The 13,658-nt window shown below is 43.0% G+C and overlaps 1 protein-coding gene across 1 annotated transcript; it reads left to right on the top strand.

The window, feature by feature from the left end:
• Positions 1–5,813: 5,813 nt before the first annotated feature.
• Positions 5,814–10,995, top strand: LOC149206144 (uncharacterized). The gene is made up of 3 exons (XM_089397609.1): positions 5,814–6,609; positions 7,220–7,717; positions 7,877–10,995. Exons 1-3 carry the CDS (start codon positions 5,814–5,816, stop codon positions 10,993–10,995), a joined length of 4,413 nt encoding a protein of 1,470 aa, XP_089253735.1.
• The last annotated feature ends 2,663 nt before the right edge of the window (positions 10,996–13,658 follow it).

The raw sequence follows: 13,658 nt of genomic DNA, 5'->3' as shown, positions 1-13,658 counted from the left end.
AGGAAAGGTATGTCTAGTATTGCGCGAAATAGTCCACAAGGATGAGACAGTAGTGGAAACCATTAGATCACATTCCCAATAAGATGAGCACTAAAATAACTGAATTAGTTCAACTATCTTAGTACATCTGAAAGTAAACATGACATACACACATTCACATAATAGTCTTACAAAAATTCAAAAGTCATGCATGAAAACATGTTGGCCTGAAAAGTCTTATGTAATTAAGAAAAAGTTCCAAGACACATATTTACATTGTACATCACTAGCCTTAGTAGTGGGACATTGAAGCCACTCCTTTCTCCTCAAAGAACTAACTGATCTCTCTAATGCTTTGCCGGAGGAGCCAAGGTAAAAAGTCCTCTGCCCATACAATGATGGGGTACATATAACAAAGGGTGGTGCCTCCCCCTTGTGACTCTTTGACTACCCTCATAACTGTTCAACTTCCTATGAATTTTTAGCTTACATGACTCTTCATATTCTTGTGTGTCCATTGGACTTTCAATGTACAACATTTGATTTACAACATGGCCCATAGCAATGATGTGGCATATGACAGCTCATAACACGTCTTGACATGACACTGACGATGTGAACTGACTTGATGATGTGGCAACATCAAGAGGTTGTTGTCGCTGAGTGATAGATGTGTTCTTAGATATGCTTTCTCTTTTCCTCTGCATAGCTTGATGATGCGGGGTTTTCAATGATCCTTGATCTTGGGAGGCGGTTACAAACTTGTGTCCCTTTGCTTGCTCTTGATAGGTTCACTCGTTCGTTCAGCTATGAGTGAGTCTTAGTCATGTTTTCCTCATTCTTCTCCTTCCTCGCCATATCGTCATGACTTGATAATGTACATGTTCCTGCAATTCACTCATTACGTGATGACATCAATCCAAAAACTCCCTAGTCTAAGATGATGCATTGTTATCCATGAACTAAGCCCGCGACAAGTGACAGGTTGGGAGAAAAGGCCCAGTAACTGCGAATCGCGTAGCTCTAGGTGACAAGGAGAGGGATTGATTACTAAGACTACGCAGAGCGCAAATTAGGCTTGCTTGAGGAACTTTTCAGTACAATCCTCACTTGGGAGAAAAATTGCGCAATGGCCACTTGGAGTCATAATTGTGCAGTTCAAGAAAACAGTGGGTGATGCGAGATGAGGCCATGAGGGGTCTTTTCTTCACAATTTTCAAAAGGCAAGGAGGATTGGGTAGCGGAGAGGCCTAAAGGACAAATATGTGCAGTTCTTAGGGGAAGTGAGCTCCGGCTGAGGGAGGGCACTGGGAGACACCTCTGCATAGTTCGAGAGGCCAAGGTAAGTTGGGTTCTCTACACATTATGGGGTTCAAACAGGCAAGGGGAAAATCTTGAGGACTAAAAATGTGAAGTGCACGGTTCAAGTCAGACTGGAAGGAACAGTTGCGTAATTATGGGGCTCAAGAAACGTTGCTGAGCTCTGGAATTGCGTAGTGAAAATTACCGGGGGACAGTGACTGCACATTGTGCAAGTCTAGGAAGAAAGGTCACAACACTAAGGGTTGAGGCTGCGCAGTGCACAGTTCAGTTAGGGTTTGGTGTAGCTGAGTTGCTTGGTCGGGAATATTTTCAAAAAAATGGCTAAGTGTGGGAGGAAGATAGACTTGTGATGAACGTGAAATGTGATCACACACTTAGCATACTTCAACGACATGACAACATAGACCACAGGGCAACAAACAAAGCATTACCCTTTGTGTGACCGTCTCATGACAAGAAGCTACAAGTGTGACACTTAAGGTAGGCTTTAGGACAACTGCGATGACACTTGTGTGACAGTGCTCCAGACTTTGTGTATGAGTGCAACATGTGTTTACATAACTAAGACAACTCATATACAAAAAGACCAACCTTCGAAACCACCAGAAATGGATCGCAACATTACATATCAGTCAAACATTCCAAAAGATGAAAGTTAGCCGAAAATGCGAAAGGGAACAAAACACTTAGCGAAAACACGTGAAATGACTTTCAGTGTTTGCAAACATACATGTCATTGAAGACATAATGATATGACAATGATAGGTTGTCATTCATACAACACTAGGAGGTGTATTTCAAACTTATGAGATGCACTTTGTTCTCCGTACCTACCCTCTAAATGGTTGTGAATTAGATGGAGTTTTCATGCGGTCCTAATCTTTGATCTTTTATCATACCTCAGGGTTCCTTGGTCTTCTTATCTGATGATTATCTTTTCTCCTCAACTCCTTGAGTATCATCTAGCATGTCCTCCTTCTTAATCTCCTTCTTAATCATCTTGCCATAACCTGGTAGAATTCTTGTATCTGTAATCCACTTATGACAAGACGACATCAGTCTCATAAACCCCTAGTCTAAGATGTTGCATGGTAATCCACTGAGCCAGAACTGGTATAAGGGGGGAGAAGGTTCAGTGACTAGGTTGGACTGAGGGATAAGACCACACAGTGCCCACTGAGGGAAAGATTTTCGCAGTGCCTATTGAGGGTCAAAATTGTATAGTTCAAGCAGGCAGTGGTTGTTGTGGGGTTAGGCTTTGGAGGACAAATCTGTGAAATTTTCAAAGGCAAGGAGGACTAGGCAGCAGAGAGGCCTAGGGGACAAATATGTGTAGTTCTTTTGGGCAGTGAGCTCCGATTGAAGGACTTTCATTGGAGGTAGCCTCTGTGCAGTTTTGGATGCCAAGGGATGTTGGGCTTTTTGCGCATTGTGCAGTTCCAGCAGGAAAGGAAAAAGCTTGAGGGTTGCAAATGCAAAGTGCACAGTTTAGGAAGGTTGGATGAGGCTAGGTTGCTAGGAATCCTCCAAAATTTGGCTAAGTGTGGGATCAGTGGAACCGATGTGAACAATGATAGAACTTTATTGTAACCACACACTTGGACACTTAGTGATACAACATAGATCATCCAAAACATATGAAAACATACTTCGCTTAATGCAAGAACCTTTTTGGAAACTTACGACAAATGCATCTCTAACGATAGACTTTGTGAGGATAATGACGACACTTATGTAATAGTGCGTGAAACTTTGGAAATGAGTTCAAAACATGTTTGTATGATGAGAAAAACTCATTTTCACAGAGATTTCCCCTTGAAGTAAACCAAAACTTCCCTTTACATGAACAATGATAACTCCCATGCTCGAACATGATACTTGCTATATAAAGATAAAAGTGTGAACAACTCTTGAGATCTAAGAAGGGAGGTTGAAATCATCAACTTACCAATAAGTGGCTAAGGAACAATCGATCACATGATCCACAGTAGGCTCCCAAATTTGAGTGTAGGCCAAAATTTTGGAGGGTGTTGCGGCCACTACAACATAGCTTGAATTGAAAAATAATGGATGAAAACTTTATTTATTCATATGCAAAAGGATTATTTGAACTCTAATTTTGACTTATTAGAAGATAGAGATTTGATCCTCATCTTTGGCCCTTAGTTTTGGGGAAAAAAACATTATGTATGTAGTCATGGACTCCAAATTTTGATCCCACAATAGTGTGTCTCTATGCCACTTTAGTGTGGGAAAAGATGCCCAACCTTGCTTTGCAATAATGGGACTTTGAATCATTGTAAGTGATCAAAAATGTCTTGGGAAAATTCCACTTCATGAGCATAAAAACACAATGACAAAATCTAATTTCCAATGCCCACATTTGCATGGATGTGAGTTTCAACAAAGGATTTTGAGCATAGATGAAGGTGGTAGCTAAAGGCTATACCTAAGCATAACCCCTTGATTATGAGCAGGTTTCCTTCCAATGTAGGTCTTGTTTCAAAACAAGAAATTTTATATCCCATAGTATCAAGAATCCAAATGCAAGTCATCCCTAAAAATCTTAGAGGAAACCCATTTGGCGGAATGGGGTAACAAAGGAACACCACCTAATTAGCTAGGAACTTATAAAGGTTGCACCCTAGACTTAACACATTAGAATACAACATCAACGTAGATCTTTCATAGACATATTAACAATAAGGAGAGAAGGGGAATAGAGAATGTGTGCACCCCTTCCCTATAAGATCCTACGAAACAAGCCACCAATTGTGTTTAATGTAGTCAACCTCATTGCTTTCCTCTGAACCTCCTCCTGGCAACCATGTTACTTGATTGCTTCTAGAAAAGGAACAAGGGAGTTGGGCTGATATGGTAAAAGAAGAGGAAGAGGCGTTAGCTCTAAACATCAAACAAACCCTTCAAGGAAACAATAACAATAGCTCTATGAAACTTGAGATGATGAGCTACAAGAACAAGCCACACCATTTTGAAATCAATAGAAGGAATAGAGAGGAGTCTCCAAGAAGAAAAAGAGTAAACCACACCAATAGATGTCGATTTACTTAACATGAAACCACCATCAAAGTTCATTTAATATGTATTGCTTACATACATTGTTAAGCTCTATACTTTGAAAGAAAAATAAAAATCATTTCTTAGAAATCCTCTTAGGTGTACATACTCTACCCCCTCTAGATTTGAACATATAACCTCTTAGGTAAAAACGCATATTCTTAATCATTAAAGTTATTCATAATATACCATTTCAAATAAAAAATATAAATATACCAAACATATATATACATAAACTTAAATTTATTTTAAATTGAAAATTTTCTTATTTATATTTCTTTTTATGAAAAGGGGAGAAAAATAAAAATCTCGTGTGAGCTCTATCTGAAACCTTCAGTTTACTATGCAACTCCAATTTCTGGACCAAAATGGGAGAAAAGTAAAAATCTTGTGTAACCTCCATCTAAATCCTTAACATCCTTTAATATCAAATGAAGATTTTTTTCAGACGAAAAAATTGGGATGGAGGTACGGCTCTGCAACATGGACCATCGGAGACCCGTATGAACGGCGTTTACAGGCCGGAAACGGCCCTGTAGCCCCCCCCGACCCCGTCTCCCTTCACTATTACCTATTCTCTATGCCGAGGTTTTTACCCCTCACTGTCTCCCCGCTCGGTCCTCCTTTCCATTACCCCGCGCCTCGTTTTTTTACCCTCTTTGGTTTTTACCTCGTCACGGGTTTTCACTCTTTCGACCGGCACTAAGGTTACTTCAGCCTTGCCGACCGCTAACGACAGGGATTCCGCCTGCGGGACCTGGCTGAGCGCCTAACTCCTCCAGCTTGTTTCAACCCTAATGGATTTCCCTTACGGTCGGTGCCGATCCTGGGCGGTTTCCTGGATTCGAGGTCGTTCCTAGCAGCTGGCGACATGGACATTGACGAGGTGGACTATTCGGACTCCCCGCTGGCTGAAAGCTCCATCTGGCGCTCCACGTTCTCGACTTCTAGAGGTATGTACAGTGAAAATTTCTCCGCCAGCTTTGAGGACCCATCTCTATCGACCGATCCATCTATCCCCACCTCTCTGCTCCCTGGTGAACCCTCCTCCTGGACCACTTTTTCTGCTCCATCTCCGGCTACCCTCGGATTCCTTGCAGACTGCTTACATTCCTCCCCTACTGTCGCCGGTCCTTCTCTTCAGCCGGGACTCCCTGTCAACCCCCTCCTGCCCACTGACCCTCTGGAGACTCCCGCTCCCACAGATCCGATCCCTCCCCCTCCCCCTCCGGCCTCATCTGGAAGCTACCACGCTATCCCACCTCTCCCGGAGGCTTTCCCCCCCCCCCCCGAGCTCCCCACAGGCAGAGCCCAGGGCTCCTGAAAACCCTAGACGCATGTCCTCCCGCCCCCTGAAGAAACAACGCTGTTTTAAATCTAGATCTGAGGACGTCATCCTTAGACTTGAAGAAGACATCCAGTGGGGAGACGCTATGGATCTAGCGGACAGAGTTCTTGTGGGCCGCATTCGGGGCAGACACATCTCAGCGGAAAAACTGAAGATATGGGCCACGGAGATATGGGGCCAATATCTGGCGGAAATCCCCTCTGTCCAGACATTCGTGCGAGGCTGGTTCGCACTGAGATTTGCAAGGGCGGACCACACGAGCTGGGTATTGTCTTCGTTCTGGCATTTTGAAAAAGCTCCGGTACTCCTCAAACGTTGGACGCCCCTCTTCGACCCGGAGTCGGAACAGATTGGGATTGGGCCAGTATGGGTCAGACTCCCGGGCCTGCCTCTACAGTATTGGTCCGAGGACATCTTCAGAAGAATAGGGAACTCACTGGGTACTTTCATGGAGTTAGATAAGTCATATATTCAGACGGGGATGATGGCGTACGCCACGGTTCTTGTCCATCTTGATACTAGAGGGGGTTTGCCTGAACACATCACCATCCAGTGGAAATCCTCCTCAAGGAAGCAGAAACTCGACTACGAAGGAATCCCTTATCGTTGCAGAAGATGCCATCAAGTGGGACACCTCTACAAAGACTGCCCTCTCCTCCAAAAAGCACAGCAGACCCCCATTACACAGGATCAACCCACTACTGAGGGACTACCTGACCCTCCGGCAGCAGCGGTTCCCAGAACGGAGCATTATATAACCTCTGATACGGTGGAAGCGTCGCCTGCACCTCGGCAAAGGAAGCAAGGAAAGATCCTGATCCGGCCTCCATCTCCTCCTATGACGCGTTCAAAGGCTGCAAAAGGAGTTGTTTTCTCCTCGGGTACGTCTTTTCCTTTAAATGTCTCTGCTTCGCTTCTTAATTCTTTGATTTTATCTCTCCCCTTCCCCTTGCCCCACCCGATCAAGATCCCCCCCCCTCTTCCCCCTCTGCCCTTGATCTGGTCAAGGTCTCCCGCCCGCCTCATCCCCCTACTCGCTCTCACTATACGACCTGCCCCATCCCACAACCCTCGGGCTTACCTACCCCCAGTTCCCTCCCTTCCTTCCCCCCCCTCTCCTTCCCCTCGCCCTCCCCCTCGGTAAACTCTACACCGAGGTACTCCACCCGCTCGATCACCAAGCAGTATGAAGCGGACGCCATTGGGCTGTCTGCGGAGCCTCTCATCCTATCGCCCAAGCAAGGAAGAGGCAGACCTTCCTCCATCAACAAGGCTAAGATTCAAGCCGGGGACGATGTCATCCAGGGCAAACAACATACCATCGATAGGGTTCTTAGAGCAAAGGACACCCTCCCCCACCCCCCTCCATGAAGATTTTATCTTTCAACTGTAGAGGGCTGGCCAGCCCAGAGAAAAAACTGGCCCTGAAACGACTCTTTTTCTCAGAACCGGTTGATATTATCTTTCTACAAGAAACCTTATGCAAAGCAGACTCGGCCACATCCATCCTCGGCTCTTGGATGCCAGGATGGTCTTTCTACGCCTTAGATGTCTCTGGGCGATCTGGGGGCATAGCTATCGGTTTCAAGACCAGCTCCATCAATCTGAAGAATATCTGGGGCGGAGTTGGTTTCTTGGGGGCAGACATATACTCCATGGATCTGGAGGAGGATCTAAGAATTATAAATGTTTATGGACCTTGCCTCAACAGGGAACCTTTCTGGAGAAAGCTCTTCAATTCCACTCTCCTCCTAGCCGAGAATACAATTATAGGAGGAGATCTGAACTTCTCAAAGGGCCACGCTGAATCTTGGGGACATATGGCGCAGATCGACCCGCTTTCGGATTTTTTCGAGCAGCTGCTTGAGGATCATCACTGGATAGACATCCCCTCGGCAAAGATCCAGCACACATGGAAGAATAATCGAACTGGTGAACATAGCCTTTCCAGGAGGCTGGACCGCTTTATTATCAAGGAGGATTTCCACTGTAATCATCCCAGATCCAGGCAATGGGTTGGAAGCGGAGGGATATCGGACCATAGACCAATATACCTTGAAGTTGGAGCAAGGCAATAGAAACACAAGGCCCCTTACAAGTTTAATTCCACATGGCTCCGGGACCCCTCCTATATTAACCTAATATCAGACTATTGGAAATCACATCCTTTCCCCGAAGGAGCAGACCCGGCTTCCTGCTTCGTAAGGAACCTATCTGAAATCAAGGTGCTATCCAGGAAATGGGCGCACCAGAAGAGGCAACAAGATGACCAAACGATCTCCCTTGCAGAGCAAGCGATTGCAGACCTAGAATCCCACTCGGAGGGAACCTATATCTCCCCGGAGCAAAAAGCCAGGTATGAAGGCCTTATCAATCAGAGAACACAAGTCCTAAGAGATCGTGAGGCAAGCTGGAGATTAAGAAGTAGAGCAATCTGGCTCAAGGAAGGGGATGAGAATACAAAGTTTTTTCACCGGTTCACGAATGGACGGAAAGCGATCAACACCATCTGGGAGTTGCAAAATGAACATGGCCAACAGGTCCACACAGCCAGAGAACTTGCATTCCTAGCCTCCTCACACTTCAAAAACATATATAGGGCCCCGAGAGAAGCAAGTCTGCTAGAGATCATGAGAGTAGCCGAGCTCTTTCCCAGGTTTGTGGATGAAGAGGAAGCAGCTGAGCTCACTAAAGAAATTACATTGGGGGAGCTGGAAGCCACCATGCGGGGGTTCCAAAGGGACAAAAGCCCGGGACCTGATGGCTGGTCCATAGAGTTCTATTTAGCTTTCTTCGAGCTATTAGGCCAAGACCTCCTCAAAGTGATCAATCATTGCAGCCTCTCTGGCAACATCCCCTCGGCCATCAAAGCCACTTTCATTGCCCTCATTCCTAAAACCGACAAGCCTGTCTCTTACAATGATTTTAGGCCAATCTCGCTCTGCAACTGCCTCTACAAGATCATGGCCAAAATCCTTGCGAACAGACTCAAACCCATCCTTTCAGCCCATATATCCCCTGAACAATTTGCTTTTCTCCATCGCCGCAAAATCCATGAAGCTATAGGTACTGCACAGGAACTCCTCCACTCGATGCATAGCAAGCACTTGAAAGGAATGATCCTTAAGGTAGACCTCTCCAAAGCTTTCGATAGGGAAAACTTGCTCTACATTCGTATGCTTCTCACCCATCTGGGGTTTCCCTACATGTTTATCAAATGGATTATGAGCTGTATATCTGATGTGTCGTACAGTGTCCTTCTAAATGGTGCCCCTACTCCTTTCTTCACAGCTGAAAGAGGTCTACGACAAGGGTGTCCACTATCTCCTTTACTTTTCCTTCTCATCATGGAAGGGCTTAGCAGGTTGATCGCATCAGAACACAGGCGGGGAAGGATAAAAGGGATAAAAATCACGGAAAACTGCTCTCTCACTCACCTTCTGTTTGTGGATGATGTGCTCATCTTCTTAAACGGAAGCCTGGCCGACACCTCTGCCTTACATTTTGTCTTTGATCTATTTCAGAAGGCTACAGGTATGATTATAAATGTCCATAAATCCACTCTCACAGCAGCTGGCTGCTCGCCCCATGAGATCATCTATACGAAAAATCGGTTCCCTTTCCATATACACCCGATGGAGGAAGGACTGAAATATCTTGGCTTCCGAGTGAAACACGGGGGATACAAAATTGCGGACTGGACCTGGCTTATTGCAAAGGTGGAGAAAAGATTACATGTGTGGTATAACAGATACCTCACCAGGGCTGGGAGACTCACCCTTATAAAAGCTGTTCTGGAAGCAACACCGGTATACTGGATGTCACTGGCTTGGATACCAAGAGGAATCTTAAACAGACTCCAAAAGATATGCTGCAGTTTCCTTTGGAAGGGGAACAAACAGGGAAACCTCTTTGCCTGGGTCAAATGGGATACCATAGCAAGGCCTAAGAAGTGTGGAGGATGGGGCATAAAAAGACTGGATTTATTCGCAAAAGCCCTGGCAGCAAAGCTAGGATGGCAACTGCTCACATCCAACAGCCTCTGGAAAAGGGTAGTAGTGGAGAAATATATCGCCCCGGAAAGCATTTTCAGCTGGATTCGCAGGGAACACAGGGACAATGGAAGACACTCAAACATATGGAAAGCGGTTCTCTCATCCCTCCCCCTCATCCGGGAAGGTTTAACTTGGAGAATACATCAGGGGAACGTAGTCCACATAGGTGTAGACCCTTGGATTGGATGTGGCAATGCCCATCAACTTCCAGCACAGCTAATGGAATACCTTATGGACCAGGGTGTCTCTCATATAGCACATATTGCAGACCAACAAAACTCCAGCTTTCTCCAACAGGCCTGGAAGACAGCTCTAGATCTTCACATCCCGGAACAGTGGCGGCAAGAATGGGAGATCTATACAGATGCCCTTACTCAAGCACACATCAGGATATCGGATGAGGAAGATGAGATAGTATGGGCACTTGCAAAAAATGGTTCATACACTCCTAAGGAAGGGTACCAACAGCTTATGCAACAATTTCAGCCTGAAAATGCACAGCAGTGGTGGAAGGCCATTTGGCACCTCAAAGCAGCCCCCAGAACGCGCATGCTTATGTGGGCCATCCTCTTCAACAAAATTCCCACAGGCTCAAATCTGAAAAAAAGGTCATTCCATGGACCTTTCTGGTGCCATTTATGTAGGTGCAATGAGGAAGACACTGAACACCTATTTCTGACCTGCCCTGTTGTCATTGAACAATGGACCCTTCTCACTTCCCATCTCCCCTCCCTCAACCGATGGCAAGGACAGACAATCATCGAAGCCTGGCTGCATTGGCTGGAGCACCACTCGGGCAAAGAAAGGAACATCCCCCTCCTCATGAGCTGGGCTATCTGGATGGTGAGAAATCGTGCAATTTTTGACCATAAAACTCCATCCTGGCCATCCATCAGAGCACACATCCTGGCAGATTATGCTCTCCTCCCTGATGATCCCCCTCCTGCCCCTCCTCGAACTATTACCCCTGAACACATTGACAAATCTTACCCCTGGGCCTATTTTGATGGCTCAGCACAAGCAGATGGCTGTGGGGGAGGAGCCCTCCTCTTCCTTCGGGAAGCACACTGTTTCAAATTACAAATATACCTGGGAAGGGGCACAAACAATTATGCCGAGCTATCCACAGCCAAATTCCTCATCCACTTTGCACTTGAAAATCGTTGCACAAAACTACAATTATTTGGAGACTCACAACTTATATGCAACTAGCTCAACAGAGAATCTAACTGCAATGTTTATTCTTTGAGACATATACTGGATGAGACACATAGGCTAACAGCAGCTTTTGAAAAATTTGATTGTTATCACATTTACAGGGAGCGCAACTCAAGGGCAGACCTTCTGTCCAAGCAAGCAGCGCAAAGGCAAGAGGAAGAAGTGGATGGAACCTTCCATCGTCATTATCATAGGCCTTTTGTAGATCCACGCGCACAAAGAGATAATCAGATTTGAAGATGGATCCATCCTATCCACACAGGTTTTTTGCATTCGGTTTTGAAGTTGCTGCAAACTCGGATGTTTTTTTATATATTACAGACTTTCTATCCGGTCGCCACAGGCCGGCTTTTGCTAGTTTTTTTTATATACGGTTACATACTCTGAAGTCTCCCTGCGTGGAGCACTATAACAAAGTATATCACTGGTTTTTTATGATACAACAAACTATATGAGTCCAGAAAACTCCCTGCGTGGAGGTAAATGGTTTTTTGTTGTGCTGAATGTACATGGTCGAAAAAACTGTGTATAATTCTGCTACTGTTAAGAGAGGCAGTCAGCCTCACTATGCATATGTCTAAACATCTACAGAATGTAATTTCTTTTGACTAATGGAAATTACGACTTTTTCTACGGGAAAAAAAATATTTCTTTTTATATCTCTTTACTTGATAATCTAAGAAATTTCTTTTTATATCTCTTTACTTAATAATCTAAGAAATTTAAAATTAAATATGAATTTGTGCTATGTCTTTGGCATGCTCATCAAAAAAAAAATTAAAATTAAATATAAATTTGTGCTATGTCTTTGGCATGCTCATCAAAAACTTACTCTTAAGACCAAATTAAAAGCTAATATATATATATATATATATAATACTTCTCTTTGACCTGCTGAACAAAAACTAAATCATAAAACCAAATTAACACCTAAATATCCTATAAAACTGCGACAAAATATTCTGCTCTTTTTACATACATATGGTTATATTATACCCTTTTAAATAAAAAATTATAAATATACCAAACAAAAATACACAAAAATGTAAAACTTTAAGCGAAAACTTTTTTATCTTAATCTCTTTTGATCTAAAATTAAATATGAATTTATGCCATCTATTTTCAATGCTCTCTTTTCGCATGCGCGTCCCTTTTGTTAATATATTTGAGCCCCTCCATAGATTCTACAAAAATTACAAAAATTCAACCGTCAAGGGATAATGTAAAGCTGATGTGCCATTATGAAGAAATGATTGTCTTTATTGTGACATTAAAAATATCAAAAAGTCAAGAGTGAGTATCATTAATAATATATATATTATCTCAGAAATTTAAGTTAAATTAATCTGTTTTGATATTTCAATTTAAATTGTTATTAAAATTAACGTTACACAATACATTATTCGACTATAATAATGCAAACTGAAAATCCATTCAAAAATCACATCTAATAAAACCCATAAGTCGTTTATATTTGTCAGTGTATAATTGTATTATTTAATGTTTTAAAGTGTTATTTTGTACATAATTTTTATTAAATTTGAAAAAATAGAATTAGTTAAAATTATAAGTTTGATTTGTAAATTTTACCCCATTTAAATGTTTCAAAATAATTTTTAAATTTGATTTATAAATTTTACAAAATTTAAATGTTTACAGAAGTTTAGAAATTTTTATATATTCAAAAACAAATTTTAAATAACAATAAAAATGTTTTGCAAAGTTTTAACTAAAAATTCCAGAATATAAATGAAATAGTGTGACAATGCCAATTCAAAATCAAACCCTACCACAAAACCTTAGTCTAGCTAGATTGTTTTTTGCCTTGAAAATCATGGAAATTTTCATAAGATTTTGATAAAATCTAGTAAGGATTTTTGTAAATTCCAGATGTCAAACTTTAAAATTTTAAATGTGCCCCACAGATTTTTGATGGTGCTGAATCTATTTCTACCATCAAAAACATGATTCAAACATTGCTACTGCAAAATTTTTTGAAATTTTTTACCCAAATTCTAACCATTTTTAACCCTCTAAACAATAAGAATACACACACCTCCCTGAGTAGACCACGCCTGCCACAAATATCCTATAAGAAACTGTGATATCATCATTTAATAATTTCATGGGCATTAATCATTCACTAAATTGACCGCGGTATTAATTTCGTACAAATCAGAGAACCGAAAGTCAAGCCAATGATCCACCCGCAGGCCCCCACCCCAAGTTCGAAACCCGGGCGTTCGCAATTCCAAACAGGAGAATCCATCCACGTTTCAACTAAAATCCTGGTGCCCCTTTTTACGCCACTGGTTGCCATTGGTTACCGGCGAGAGAAGGTCAAAAGGAGGAGATAAAAAAGAAACGTGATCTTATCAATATGTGCAATCCAAATTCTATTATGCTTCCGTTCCTTTTTGATCATGGCTGTATTCATTGGTCCCTGCCAGCCATTGAGCAAAAGCATGGGCTGTCAATCTCGAAGAGTCCTCTCAGGGCCAGAGACAGACAACGAAAAAATCCCATGCCCACCATCACCCATGTGACCACGGAATACCCCATGTGTCATACCTATTTATTTATGTAGCATCTACCTACTCTCCTAACTCCACCTCTGCATCAATTTGTTGCTTTTCACTACGGGCTGAATCATGCAG

The sequence above is a fragment of the Pinus tabuliformis genome, chromosome 1_2 (genome assembly GCF_031772625.1).
Source record: "Pinus tabuliformis cultivar Carrire ecotype Pingquan chromosome 1_2, CPIR1, whole genome shotgun sequence".
Lineage (NCBI taxonomy): Eukaryota > Viridiplantae > Streptophyta > Pinopsida > Pinales > Pinaceae > Pinus > Pinus tabuliformis.
The sequence above is the reverse complement of the archived record's forward strand: the minus strand, read 5'-3'. Positions and strand labels throughout refer to the sequence as shown.

What these genes read in the sequence shown, in the direction of transcription:
- LOC149206144 (XM_089397609.1), top strand. Translation starts at nt 5,814, where the DNA reads ATGGATCTAGCGGACAGAGTTCTTGTGGGCCGCATTCGGGGCAGACAC. An exon ending in AGGAGTTGTTTTCTCCTCGG is followed by an intron (nt 6,610 to 7,219) that starts GTACGTCTTTTC and finishes TATGCAAAGCAG; the next exon opens with ACTCGGCCACATCCATCCTC. An exon ending in TATCAAGGAGGATTTCCACT is followed by an intron (nt 7,718 to 7,876) that starts GTAATCATCCCA and finishes ACCTAATATCAG; the next exon opens with ACTATTGGAAATCACATCCT.